The 14,108-nt window shown below is 40.7% G+C and overlaps 1 protein-coding gene across 1 annotated transcript in view; it reads right to left on the reverse strand.

Moving 5' to 3' along the window:
* The window catches only part of KIF16B (kinesin family member 16B), a 342,743-nt gene that overhangs the window by 296,832 nt on the left and 31,803 nt on the right, over positions 1 to 14,108 (reverse strand). Inside the window, exons 2-3 of the mRNA XM_036244893.1 lie at positions 6,597 to 6,666; positions 4,091 to 4,204 (exon numbers count right to left, since the gene is read on the reverse strand). Of these exons, the coding sequence (XP_036100786.1) occupies positions 4,091 to 4,204; positions 6,597 to 6,666 (184 nt within the window). The remainder of the gene's footprint in view (positions 1 to 4,090; positions 4,205 to 6,596; positions 6,667 to 14,108) is intronic.

Genomic DNA, 14,108 nt, shown 5'->3' on the forward strand with positions numbered 1-14,108 from the left:
TGATCTCCCCACTTGGCATCAAACCCCACTGAGATGTTCACCTGGCCAGGTAATCCAAAAGCTTCCTTGCCGCCTGCCTGAGCTGACTTTAAATTGATTTCCAGAGTAATCCAAAGTATCATGGGGCCTCACTTGAGGGGAACTGCCCACAAGAGGGCACTGTTAAAACAAAAGACCCTTCCACCCAGCTGGTCAACTGGGAGATTTTAGGCTTCAAGTTTCACCAGGGTTGAATCAAGGAACAGAATGCATGAGATCAAAGCCTCCCTCTGGAGTTTTGAAGAATCATTAAGAAAATTAAACCATATTTAATGAACTTTAATTTACATAAGTTTAGATTTAAACAGCTCACTGATTTTTTTCTAAATCTAAAATTAATTTGGAAGAAATATTCATGGTCATTATATTTCGTATTTGTCTAATATTAAGGAAACTTGACTATAGTAATAGGCATAATATATTTTCTCAAGATGGCTTTATTTTTCATTTTATTTATTTAGTTAGTTGATACCTGAGGGTATGTTTTTACTGATTTTAGAGAGAGAAGGAGAGAGAAAGAAAGAGAGAGGAGAGAGAGAGAGAGAGAAGAGAGAGAGAGAGAGAGAGAAACATCAATGTAAGAGAGAAACACTGATCAGTTTCCTCCATACACACCCAGACCAGGGACAGAACTGGCAACCTGGGTATGAGCTCTGACCAGAAATCGAACCTGTGAGCTTTTGGTATGAGGGATGATGCTCCAACCAAGCCACACCAGCCAGGGCAAGATTTTTTTATTAAATTTATTGGGGTGACATTAGTTAATAAAATTATACATGTTTCAGGTGTACAATTTTATGATACATCATCTGTATATTGTATAGTGTGTTTACCACTGAACACCAAATCTTCTGTCATTCATCATATAATTGACCCCCTATACCCTTTATCCCAACCCCTTTCCCTCTGGTAGCTGCCGTACTATTGTCTGTGTCTATGAGTTTTCATTTGTTTTTCTTGTTTGTTCATTTGTTGCATTCAATTTTATATCATACATGAGTGAAATCATGGTTCTTGACTTTTTCTGATTAACCTATTTCATGCTAACCCATTAGCATGATATTCTCAAGATCCATCCATTTTGTCACAAATGGCAGTATCTCATCTTTTCTTATGGCTGAGTAGTAATCCATATATATATGGAAAACACACACACACACACCATTATCTTCTCTTCAGATCATATAAATCTTTCAAGATGCCTTTATATTCAAATGAAAAGAAAGAGGACGAGGAGGGAAAGAGGACAGGAAGAAGAAGGGGGAAGAGGAGAGGGAAGAAAAGGAGAAGACAGATGAGGACAAAGTAGAGAAGAGGAGGAAGGGGAAGAAGGGAAGAGAAAGAAGACTAGGATGACAGACACCTAGCTAAGCTTGCATCCTGCCATGTTTATAGCAGGAATACAACCTGTCAGCTCAGTTCCTGTGCCAAGTATGGCAGCATGAAAACTTTAGTCAATATTTGACATTGAAACCATTTTTAGAATACCAGCTACTAAAATTAGGAATGAGGAAAGATTACCTTTTCTTTAATAGAGTTTTTAAAAAATAGGTATTTTTCTATCTCTATGCTTGTTTTATTAACACATGGTTATACTAGAAAAGTATTTACTAACATGTCTCAAGGCTTTCTTAGTTCTGTAATTTAATGGAACAATCTCAGGCTATTTTAGGAAGTTAAAGAACTCAAAGCATCTAAGAAGAGATGCCACATACACACTCAAGCATGAAAATCATCTTATCATATAAAAGCTTTCACAATCTAAAACTATTTTAAAATTCTGGGCATTTATTTTTATCTTCCATAAGAGCTAAACCTGTTACTGCTTTCCTAATCTTGACTCCTGAAGAATCCAAAAATATCACCTGTTCCCAGTAACTTAACCTCCCTCTGTAAACGAACCCATCCAGTCAGCGAACGTTATCTGAGTGGCCCAGTGTGCCAGGACATGGGGTCACACCACTCTACTCTCTGCCCCGGGTGTTCCCTCAGCACAGCCATCTGTCCCTTAAAGGCCTCACAGTCAGGTTAAATAAGGGGATATACAGCTGCTCATTAGGTAAGTTAGAAGTGGAGATCTTTGTGGCTATTCCTTCATCTTCCGTTAGAGACATTCTAAAGACTGTACAGTGAATTGGCATTTTTCCCTTAGAAAATTCCCTCATACCAGCCACTTCATTCCCATTCCTACAGTGAAGCCAAAATCTGGATTCCAATATGTACAACATTTAATTCCTCACCAAACTCCTAGCTACCAATACTGATCAATCCAATTACCTACACACACAAGTTACCTTCACTCACTCACTCATTCATTTATTCATTCAACAGGGCTGCCCTATCCACCTGTCATGTATAACATACCAATCTGCTCCTTTTATACCCTATATTACCAGCCCCAGGATCTGCACTCTGCTACTGTCAAGTCGATTCGGTCTATGAACCTACGCAAGTTATTTTCACTCACTGAGTCTTTGACAAAGGAAAATGGAGCTACAGCTGACCTCATGTGGTTCTGGTGAGGAGTGAGACAGTGTACAAGAGCACCAAGCAGAGTTTCTGACACCAATACAAACTCAAGCAGCATCTTTCCTCTCCTGATGCCTCTTTCATACCAAGCACTTCATCTCTCTTCACAGCTCCCATTCTTCTTGCCCTTTCTATCCTCCCCAGATGCTGAATGAACATCTTCTGGATACAACCACTCAGCCCTCTCCTTTGAACAACTTCTCTAAGTCCACAACCTATCTTACTCCAGCACTTACACTGCCTCAGAAATCCAATCTCCTCCACAATCCATTTCTAAACCAACTTATTTCTCAAATGTTACAGTGCGTGTAAAGAACCTGGGGATTATGCTAAAAAATGCAGTTTCTAATTCAGAAGTCTGAGATAGGTCCTGAGATTCTGCATTTCTAATATGTTCCTAGGTATGTGCCAGTTTGAATCCCAGTCAGGGAAACATATGTGCCAATGATTCAGGTACATGGACACATCAAATTGCAAGAAACCAGACAAGATGCCATCACATGAATTACAACCCAGGACAGGCTATAATTCTTATCCTTATTTAAGCACATGAAGACCTGAAGCAGTTAAGCCAAGAAGAGGCTCAGCCAAGAAGCCTGTGTTCTCCCCCCACACGGGTGCTTCCCTATCCCCACTCAATTAAAACATCCTCCTTGACCTACCTAGAGAAATACCCTGTCCTTCTGCTCACATGTGATGTCAATGTATGACAGTCTCCTGGGAGGACTTCTGAGTCTGTTCTTTCTGTCCATGTCAGGTCTACATTTTCAACTGTAAATGCCTACGGTACAGATTTCCTGGACAAAATCCAGTTTTAGTCTAGGTTCTATAAATATATTGGACAAATTTTCTTTCTTGAATCCTTCTTTCTAGAACCTATAATGATCCACTCCAGCAGGGGAGATGTGACCTGTTTGAAGTCTACTTTTTTTGTTTGTTTGTTTTCAAACATTTTTTTTATTATTATTGATTTTTTGAGCGAGATAGAAACATTGATGTGAGAGAGAAACATCAATCAGCTGCCTCCTGCAAGCCCCCACTGGGAATCGAGCCCGTAACCTGGGCATGTTCCCTGACTGGGAATCGAATCAAGACCACTCAGTCCATGGGACAACACTCAATCCACACTGCTGGGCTGAAGTCTACTTCTTAAAGCTCTGCACCACACAAGACTCAATGCTCAGTGGTTTATTTGCCAAGATAAGCAGCATATTAACGCCCCCCGCCCCACCACCGCCAAAATGCTTTATTTGCAGAACTCCTTCAAAACAGTAGTGTCAAAGTTTTGAAACAGAAGTTATGATCATCATGCCTAAAGGTTAAAAAAAAAAATCAACCTTTTGGGGACTGAATTCTCAGGCTTAAGACAAGTGGTGCTATATAACAACCAAAAAGCTAAATTAGCAAAGACTAATTTTATGTAAGTTATATTTTTTTAAATTAGATATTTTAAGAGTTTTAGAGCAGGCAGTTTCCCACAATATGAAAATAAACCATGATAAAAATTCTGAAAAGATCTTACCATTTCTTGTGAAACATAATCTGGACTTTTTGTATCAGCAGAATAAAAAGAAAAGTCATAAGTGAAGGTCTTGGTCCGTTCTCTCCCTGAGTCCCCAGTGCCTCCTTCTGGTATCTAGAGAGAGATGATTATGATAATAATAATAAGAAGAAGAAGTAAAGAGCACTGTCAGTTGACAAGTAATCAAAAGCTTTTCTTTGTAAAAAATATAGTACAATGATCACTACTTTTCATATTTACATCCTAAGAAGCTTTTAATTCCTCTTGACCTTGGGCCACCACCTCCTTGCCACCAAAAATTAATAAATCCAGGGTCAATCTGATAAGACCCAACACTGCTTTCCTGCACATTAAATCATGATTACTTTATATGAGCCCAACACTCTAGCCACACTCTATTTTATCCCATCTTCAGTGCTTTCCACTGTTCCCTATACCCAAAACCACCAGAGTTGGGGTCTGTACCCCCTCAGGGGATGCTATTCATACAGATCCTCGTATCACTGAAGTCCCCTAGAGATGTTTGATTTTGTGGCTCCACTGAAAACTCCAGGTCAGATGCTTCCTTTGCCATAAAGCTTCTCTTGGACAACCCATCCAATACTTCCTCCCACCTCTGCAAGCCTAGACTCTCCCAAAACATATTATATTGCTGCAAATGTGTGTATATGTCTTGTCTATACCTAAATTCAACCAAAAAACATGTTTAAAAATCTGCATGTACCACCAAAACTCACACAGCTTCCTGGACACATGCTAAATAAATTCAATGAGCATCATATTATCCCAACATAATTCAGGCATTATAAAGAAAAATTTTTAAGGTTCTTATCATTAAAATGTTAAAAGTCTGGGCATATGTTCTGGTTATATCAGTTGAGGAAATGTTTCTAATCTCTAAAAAGCAACAGAGTAATCAAGGAAAACAGGTTCCACTATGCACAAAGAAAGGAGTCCTCCCACTCTGTTTCAGTAAATACAATTTTTTAAAGATTAAACTTCTACCACAGTACTGTGAGTATACAAGACACATGAGGCAAACCAAAGGTAACTACCAGCAGGGCAGGGACAAGTGGTGACTGGCAGAAATGTGAGAAGAGGTGGGAGGTCAAAGGAGGAAAAGCTAAGAGTGAGCCAGACAGACCTAGAAGGTACAAGGATTGCGGTCATTGGAGAAAGAAAGACATTCCACTGGAGAATGCCTCGGGCAAAAGGACACCAGAGCTTCAAAGGAGGCCTATCAAATTATCTAGGGCATGGCCCAACTGGAAGATAGGAGCATTCCTCAGCTTCTATCACGGGAGATCAAGTTGTACCACTTTGAAAAGTGTCTAGTCCCTTGAGTCACAAATTAAGAGAAATCCAACCTGAGACTGATCTGCACGTGGCCATGGAGCAGCAGGCCTCAGAAATGCAAACCTGTCAGTTTATGACAAATATCTAAGGAGAAAGGAGATGAGTCGATAAAATCATGTGATTTATTATTGATTTTACACCTTCATTTCCTCCCTAAAAAACATTCAGGGACTTAATGAATTCACTGATCAAAGAAACAAATAGGATATTTTAAGTGCAACAGAAAAAACTTGCCATCTTAGATAATCATTTTTCCAATTATTTAAAAAAAAACACGTGTTTTTATCTTTCATCCCCTGAATTTTGAATAATACTACCAGCTCCTCTTGCAAAGTTTATAAACATCATTATCTTCATTAAAAATAAAAACAAATCTAGGGCCAAGCTTATTTAATAATTCACAAAATACAGTCAATGGCCAGGCTAAGGATCCACCACAGGATAAAGGATAAAAATGCCGGGGTCTAGACTAAATCAATGAGCCCATATACCAGAGGGACAGCTTGGGTCCGGTTTTCAGATCAAATAAAACGAGGAATGGGAGAAAACAGAGGATCAACCTTCTGTTATAACTCAGTGCCATTGACCCAAACTCCCAGAGGCTGTCATGACAACCAAAGGGGTTGTCAGTTTACTCATTTACTGAAGAACATTCTTCACTAGCTAATCCCTAAGTAAACACTAACCCTTGAGGAATCCTGGGGTCGGCGCCAGGGATGATCTATTGAAAACATCTTGACCTTTGAGATGTCTGGGAAACTGAGTAACAGGTAATTAACTAACTGCTAAATTCCGCTTCTGTAACATGCTTGCTTACACGTAGCAACCCCCCTCACAAAATCCTATAAAAAGGAGCCATTTTAGCTCTCCGCCGCCGCAGTTACTCCTGTGTGGGACACACTGCAGGCCTGCGGACTTAGCTCAATAAACTCCTTTTGTTAAACCCCATCTCGGCGTCTGAGTTTGGTCGATCTCCTGGGTTACAACACCTCTTGCTTCGTGACTGAGCCCAAGCCCAGAGCAAGCTGACATGGCTAACCAGACTGAGAAAGAGGAGTGCAGAGATAGCAGAGGCGTTTTATTTACTCACAAGTCCTTATAGCAAATATGGGGGCTCATAGAATGGGAGCAAGGCCAGGTTGCTACTTGCCTTTAAGTTTGTGATTTTTGTTTTGCTTTTCTCCATTTGAATAATGAATTTGGCTTCTAAGTCCTTTTCCCTGCAACACAAATAATTCAGTTTAGTTAGGAGAGAAAAGATTGTTATAAAAAGTAGTGTTACTTACTGCTTACATATGGGAGTTTGTTTTCAAATGGCATTTGAAAAACAATCATAATACCACTCCTCCCACTTGCTAATATAAACATTAAGACACACATACTAGACACCACCATCAAAACTAAGACTAACAATGAGTTGTCACACCTAGAAAAATGTCTAAAAGTATGTCAAAGGAGTATAAATAAAATGCATCATGAAAAATGCAGCCCCACTCAACTGATTATAAAAAGAAAGACACTTTATCCCTCTACCCAGTATGAGACCTAAGAATAAAACCAGAGTGAGTGGTCACAACCAGGTGCTGCTTCTAGAAGCAGCTGAGGCACTGTCCCCTCCTCCCACCTTTCTTCTATATCCATTCAGAAGAGGAAGTTAAGAAGTCCTAAAAAGTATAGTTCCCTAGAATAAATTACCATATCTGTACAATGGAGTGTATGTCACTGAAACAGAAATGAAGATATTGATACATTGCTATGGAGTGGAAGCCAGACTCTACAGTTAAGTGGGGAATGTAAGGTAGAGAAAAGTATACAGGAGAGCTACCACTTGTATTTAAAGATAAGAGGACAAGCAAAGTATTTTTCAAAAAGCTACCTATGGAACCCTGGCCGGACAGCTCAGTTGGTCAGTTTGTCGTCCAGATCCACGAAGGTTACAGGTTTTATGCCCAGTCAGCGCACATACGAGAACCAATCAATTAATGCATAAATGTGAAATAACAAAAATCAATTTTAAAAAATGTTTAATAAAAGCTACCTATGAAGAAAGAAGAAAATGTAGTGGAGGGACAGGGATAGAACCTAGATTTCTAAAAAAACAAAAAACAAAAAAAACCTTAATCTGCAAATCATCTTTAGAATGATGAAAATAATTTACACAAAAACAAAACAAAATTATAAAAATTTTTTAAAAATTTTAAAGCATTCAATAGAGTTTGAGCCAAACAGAGGATATGCCTGGAAGCAAGATCTCAACAGACTGAGAAAAATGTTTCCCAACATTATATTTTAAAATAACCTAAAATGTAAACTTATAAGTTGAAGCAAATAAACCTGACTGTGCACTGCACAGTAAGAAACAATCTCAATTATGACTGTATGGAGAGAATTTGACTGTATAATGTAGTGAGACACAGCCTAAAGAGAAAAAGAATTATCAAGAAATCTTAAAGCATTTTCAATACTCGTATTTTTGGTGGTAAAGTAAGTGTTGTCATTTTGAGATTTCTGTTTGTGTATTGTGGAATAATGCATGAGTAATTATGTCAGTGCCACTGAGAACAGAGGAGATACAAACATAAAATTCATGAGGTTAAGTAAAAGCTCTATAATCCTGAATCTGAATGGGAAGAAACTAGCATGAACGTTATCTAAGCTGATAAAGCCCCGGAATAGGGAAGGCCAGCTGCCCATGTATTGAAGAACTGAGGCCTGCCAGCAGCCATGCGGGTGAGCGTGAAGGGTCCCTCCCCAGTCACACCAGGAGATGACTGGGCAGCAGCCTGGCAGTTAGAGTGCAATCTTGAAACAGACCACACCCACAGAAGCTGTAAAATAATAAATGTGTTTTAAGCCCCTACATCTGTGGTACTTTGTTACATAGTAAGAGATAACTGATACAAAGGCCATGTCAAAAGGATACAGGAGTCAACCTGAGTAAGTTCCTACTGGCCAAAGATGAGCAGCAAAAAGAATAATAACTGCAAGAGAAATGCATAGAAAATGTATAAAGTTCATGAACTCATAATTGAAAAATAAAAATTAAAACAAAATGGTCTCCTTTGGAGAATCAAAAGAATCACCTCATTATGAAAGCTAGAAAATAAAAGGAAAGAATTAAGCATTTCCCAAACATTTCCTGAACAATCTGTGCTCCAGAGTAACCAAACAATTGTCATAGTTGTTGAGAAGTTTCTTTTTTTCATGGTTTTCCAACTAAAAAAATAAAGATGGAGTGAAACATTTAGAATTCCATCATTTTGCACCCCCTGGTGAATTAATGGTTCTAGGAAGTGACCATCGATGGCTGCTAGCTCCAGCCTCAGGGAGACAATCAGATATGCTGTGTGTCCTAACTGAAGGACCAACACCCTTGCCACAGGAGTCTTGTCCCTCAGTGAACCACCAGGAAATCCGGGGTTAGGGGAAAACCACAAACAGTGCCAGGGGGCAATCAGCACAGTCCAGCCTCAGGGGAGGCTGACAGAAAAATGAACTGGTTTATTCCATAATGATAACAACAAATTGCAAGGAATATAAAGATGGAAGAGTAACCTACTGAAAAAGACTTTAAAGACATAACTAACTGGATCTCAACTCAAACAGAAAAGGCTTTTTGAAATTATATGTAGAGAAATGTTAACACTAACCAGATATTTGATGATATTAAGGAATTATTATTACTATTTTAAATGTGATAATGGTATCATAACTTTTTTAAGTCTCAACCTTTTAGAGATACGTACCAAAATACTTACAAATAAAAGTGATATGATGTCTAGGATTTACTTCAAAATATCCAGGGGTAGAGCAACCAGGTGCTGGTAGCATCCTGGCCACCTCAACATGAACAGAGACCAAACACCCAAACCCAAAGAGCATGTTGTAAACACCATTCAGAAACTATAGTGCATTCACACAGAACCCATTTAACTGTTCCAAGCCAGTGTGAAGAAGGGTGTGGCTGGATGAACAGGACAGTGGCTTTAAAGACCATACAAATGAAAGGCTCTTCTGCTTCTGCCTGCCAGGACACCCCATGTTCATGTGGCCATGAAACAAATACTTTACCATTTTTTTGTAGCATTCAACAACCAAAAGCACATCCTGCCCAGCAGAAGAACTGCATGGATAAGGTTAATTCCATGGCCACATCTAAAATCCTCCCACTTTCATGTGAGTTGTTTCCAGTCACTCACTAACCTAATTTGTCTATATCTCTCATTTTGGAACACCACTATTATCAAGAAGTATCTGTAGGGGGGCACAGAATTATCCAGGGATCTAAGAAGATTAGAAGTGACCCTGATAGGTGACCACAGCACTTGTCAATTCTTTTTTTTTTTTTTTTTGGTACATGCCCCTAGGGGGAACCAAACCCGGGACTCTCTGGTCCGCAGGCCGATGCTCCAACCGCTAAGCCAAACCGGCCAGGGCGTCAATTCTTGTTTATAAAAAAAAACGAAGCAATGCAGCTGCTACCATGTCTGCTGCTTGTGTTGGAAGCCAGAGGTTAAGTAATGCCACAGCTCAGAGCCTCTCACGTGATCATTTATTCTAACCTATAGCTAACCACAAAAGTACCTTCCTAGGAACGATATTGACTTAAAGACCATTATGTAATGAGAGCATCTTTCTGTTAGCACTTCTGAAATCAAAACTGAAGATGCTAGGTGGATCTCAAAGGGTTCACCACATCTTTGACATTGTATGACTCAGGTGTGGTGAGGGGGTTGCAGGTGGTGACAGGTTTACTGTTCTGAGGATCCCTAGCTTTCCTCCATTTCTCAAAAAGCAATATGTCCCAGCTCAGACCCTTGTTGGTCAAAATACAGCCCAGAGCTAAGCAGCATCAGGGAACTTACTGGAAATTAGGGATCTCAGGCTGTACTTCAGACCTACTGAATGGGAACCTTCATTTTAACAAGAGCCCTAGGTAATTCCAATGCACACTAAGGTTTGAAAAGTACTCTGACATTACATTAATATGACAGAGTGAAAATTCGTCTTACATTTACTTTCATGAAATACACTCCACAATGTTTATACTTTGTACACTGGGAAACACTAACTTTGTACTTTGACCTTTCTATTTTAAATTGCATAGAAGAATATGAATATAACCTAAGTCAGCTGACAATATCTCCACCCTTTGCTCTTAAATTATACATTAGCTTCTGAACAAGAGCAGTAGATGTCTGACATAGCCGGACCTCAGAAGCCAGCTGAGTGTCATCACTCCACACTCCCTCATTCTCACCACCTGCCCAGCTCTCAGCTTCCAGCCCTTTCCACCCCAGACTGCTTCCCAGGATCAGTGTAAGGTTGCTGGCAACAGCCTGAAGTCATTTTAAAAGTAATCACAGGTCATCAAGATTAGATAGAGGCCATCTGTTCCAGAAAGGAAATTTCCCAAATAACAATTTCCTAGATTGTTTTCTTCTTTGCAAGAAAACTGAAAGAAAAAGATGTATCTTTATTCCAAAAATAATCTCTAAGTATAATATTTATAACAAAGATGCTATCAAGAGTTTTAGCCATAGAGAGCAAATATCACTCCAGTTCCTGAAAATACTTATGAAAAAAACAATGTAATCTCCATAAAGCAGTTATGAAGGCTGAAGTTATTAAATGTTGAAACTGACCCTTTGGTACATTTTTGGTACCGATTCCGGCGGGGGGGGGGGGGGGGGGGGTGAAACTTCCACATATTTCAGAAACAAAGGGAGGAAGGAAGGCCCCAGGCCCCTCTTTTCCTCCACACCCTACTAGGCTTGGGGAATCTTTTTCTGCCAAGGGCCATTTGAACATTTATAACCTCATTTGAGCACCATACAAAATTATCAACTTAAAAATTAGCCTGCTAGCCCAGCCGGTGTGGTTCACTGGTTGAGTGTTGACCCATGCAACCAAGGGGTCACCGGTTCAATTCCCAGGTTGTGGGCCCAATCACCAGCCGGAAGCACGCAGGAGGCAGCCAATCAATGCTCTCTTGCATTGATGTTTCTCTCTCTCTCCCTCTCCCTTCCTCTATGAAATCAATAAAGAAAAAATATTTTACAAAAATAGCCTGCTATATTTGATCAGGCTGGTTTAGTGAGGTGTGTGATGTTAGCTGGTATTGATTTTGAGGGCCTTATGAGGCCAGCAGGCCAATGTTCCCCACCCGATACAGACCAATCCTGCTCAGCCACCCTACTCAAACCTCTGGAGAGTGGCCATGGCATTCCCTTCTTCCCAGGTGACTTCGGGGTCCATCTAACAGCCTCACCTCCCACTCTCTCACCCCCACCACCAAAGACTCAGTTGTTACCTAGTTCTATCCAATCGACCCCTATTTACTGACCTCAGCCACATCTCCCCACTCCGCAGCCACTGTCCGTGTCAGGCCACCATCACCTCTCCCTAGTCTCTTTGCCTCCAGCCTTGACCCCTACCATCCACAATCCTTACTCCACTCTGTTGTCAGAGTGATTCTTTCAAAACACACATCTTACCATGAGGCTCTCCTGCTTTAAACTCCTTCAGTGACTTCTCAAAGGCTACAGGATAAAATCCAACTCTCCATGGTATACAAAGTCCTTTGTGATCTGATTCTAACTAATATTGATCTTCAATACTGTGTCTATCCTGTCTCCTAGCCTGGACAACTCCCAAACATTCCCCTAGACTCAGCTGAGATTCCTCTTCCTCTGGAGAGCCTTCACGTGCCCTATGCCTATCCCTCTTTAGATGGCCCACCTGCTTGTCTCACCCACCAGACTGTGAACTCCCAAGAGTAAGGGCTCTGCCTACCTGGGTTTACACCCCCAGGCCCTGGCATGGCACAGTACCTGCAACTTTGAGGTGCTCATAAAATGGTTGTTTAATGTGATGGGCTGACCGAATGAAAGGGTGAATGAATGGTCCTTACCTCAGCCTACTCCTCACCACGTGCATCTCCTACTTAATGCCGGGTCCCTTACTAGTGCCCCCAGAATCCTTTGTTCTTCCTTTCCCACACACTAAGGTATCTTTCCATCCACATTCTCAAGGAAGGATTGTCTCAGGTCTAGTTTGATTCACCTACTCTTCAGGCATTGACCTCGCTTAACCCACTTTTATGGGTTTTATTCCTGCTGCTATCATCCCTCCAATTAGTCTAGAGAATCCCAGAGAAGCAAGAACCCAGATTCCTTCACACCCCGTCACCTGAGTCCACCAAGCACAAGGGGACAACAGTCACAATCCCTGCTCAGTGCTCTGTCTCAACCCTTCAGCTGAAAACTGTAGAACACGAGGCACTGAGAGTTCCCCAGCTCAGGTCAATTTCCTCTGACATTTAAGAAATATGGGAAATAAATCTTGACATTTTTCTCATATTGAAGAAAATAAATAATCCTAAAATATTATTTGAACATTGATTTGATAATAGAGCAAAATGAACTATGTCTCTCCCTGGCCACTTTAGTGAATTGGGTTTCTCAACCAAAAAGTCAATTATGGTCCATTCATATAAATAAGTAATTTATTTGAAAGGTCTGAAAACCAGATCATAATATGCCACAAATGAACCAGCTGGTGTAAGTATATGGAGTTACAGATCAATATTGGGGTGGAAGGAGGGAAGAAGGAAAGAAAAATAAGTAAAATATCCAATCAGAAAGAGAGATAAAAATGGTATCAGCTCTCACATATGTGAGTAGGAGAAAGCTTAATTAGAAAAAACAACCCCACACTAATTCAAATATTTTGAAAATGTTTTTAAATTATCCAGCAATTCAAATTAGCTTCATTTGCTCATTGATGGTATTTTTGGCCACTCCATAGTCAACAGCCCGACTGGACGGTGCTGAGATCTCCTAACTGAGCAGATCTCCTAACTGAGCCAAATCAGTATCCCCCATATTCACCTTAAAACTTACATACTATGAACCAATATTTAACTGCCTTCATATTGCAGGACACCCAACAGCAAAAGTAAAAGTAAAAAACTATTTTTAAAAAATGTGTGACCTCCATGGTACTACTGTGGAAAGTAGCCTGAGGAACACTGTGGAGTGAGAACAAGAACAAGTAGCAAACAGAGCGCCGACCCGACCCAGCTGCAGCCGATAAGCAGGGCAAGGCAGCTGATGCACACACAAGGCAGCCGATGCACACACAAGGCAGCCGATGCACACACAAGGCAGCCGATGCACACACAAGGCAGCCGATGCACACACAAGGCAGCCGATGCACACACAAGGCAGCCGATGCACACACAAGCTACCAGGGCACCGCATCTCTGAACATTCCTGAAAGGATGACGAGGAAGTGACGGCGGTGGGCACCACTGAACCTCAGGAGGTGAGAAAATGAACAGCACATTTCACTGCTGGAATTTATTTTAGCATGATTTTATATTACTTTAATAATTAAAATAAATTTAGCTGGTAAAAGACAAAAAGGCCCTGAATTAAAACTTTGGGTGGCTCCTCAGTGCTCTAGGGCTAAGTGCACGTCCTTCCATGGCGTATAAAATGAGGGCTGGCGTGTTACCCTCCTCTGCTGACCGTCCAGCCGCACAGAGGACACCTCCCCTTCTCCTTGCGCTGCCACACCGCTCCTGCCACAGGTACCCTGTACGCTGCCTAGACACACCTCTCTCCTCCCCTACCTCTCTGCAAGTGGTGCTCAACTT

Source organism: Molossus molossus, unplaced genomic scaffold (assembly GCF_014108415.1).
Source record: "Molossus molossus isolate mMolMol1 unplaced genomic scaffold, mMolMol1.p scaffold_m16_p_6, whole genome shotgun sequence".
In the NCBI taxonomy this organism is placed as follows: domain Eukaryota; kingdom Metazoa; phylum Chordata; class Mammalia; order Chiroptera; family Molossidae; genus Molossus; species Molossus molossus.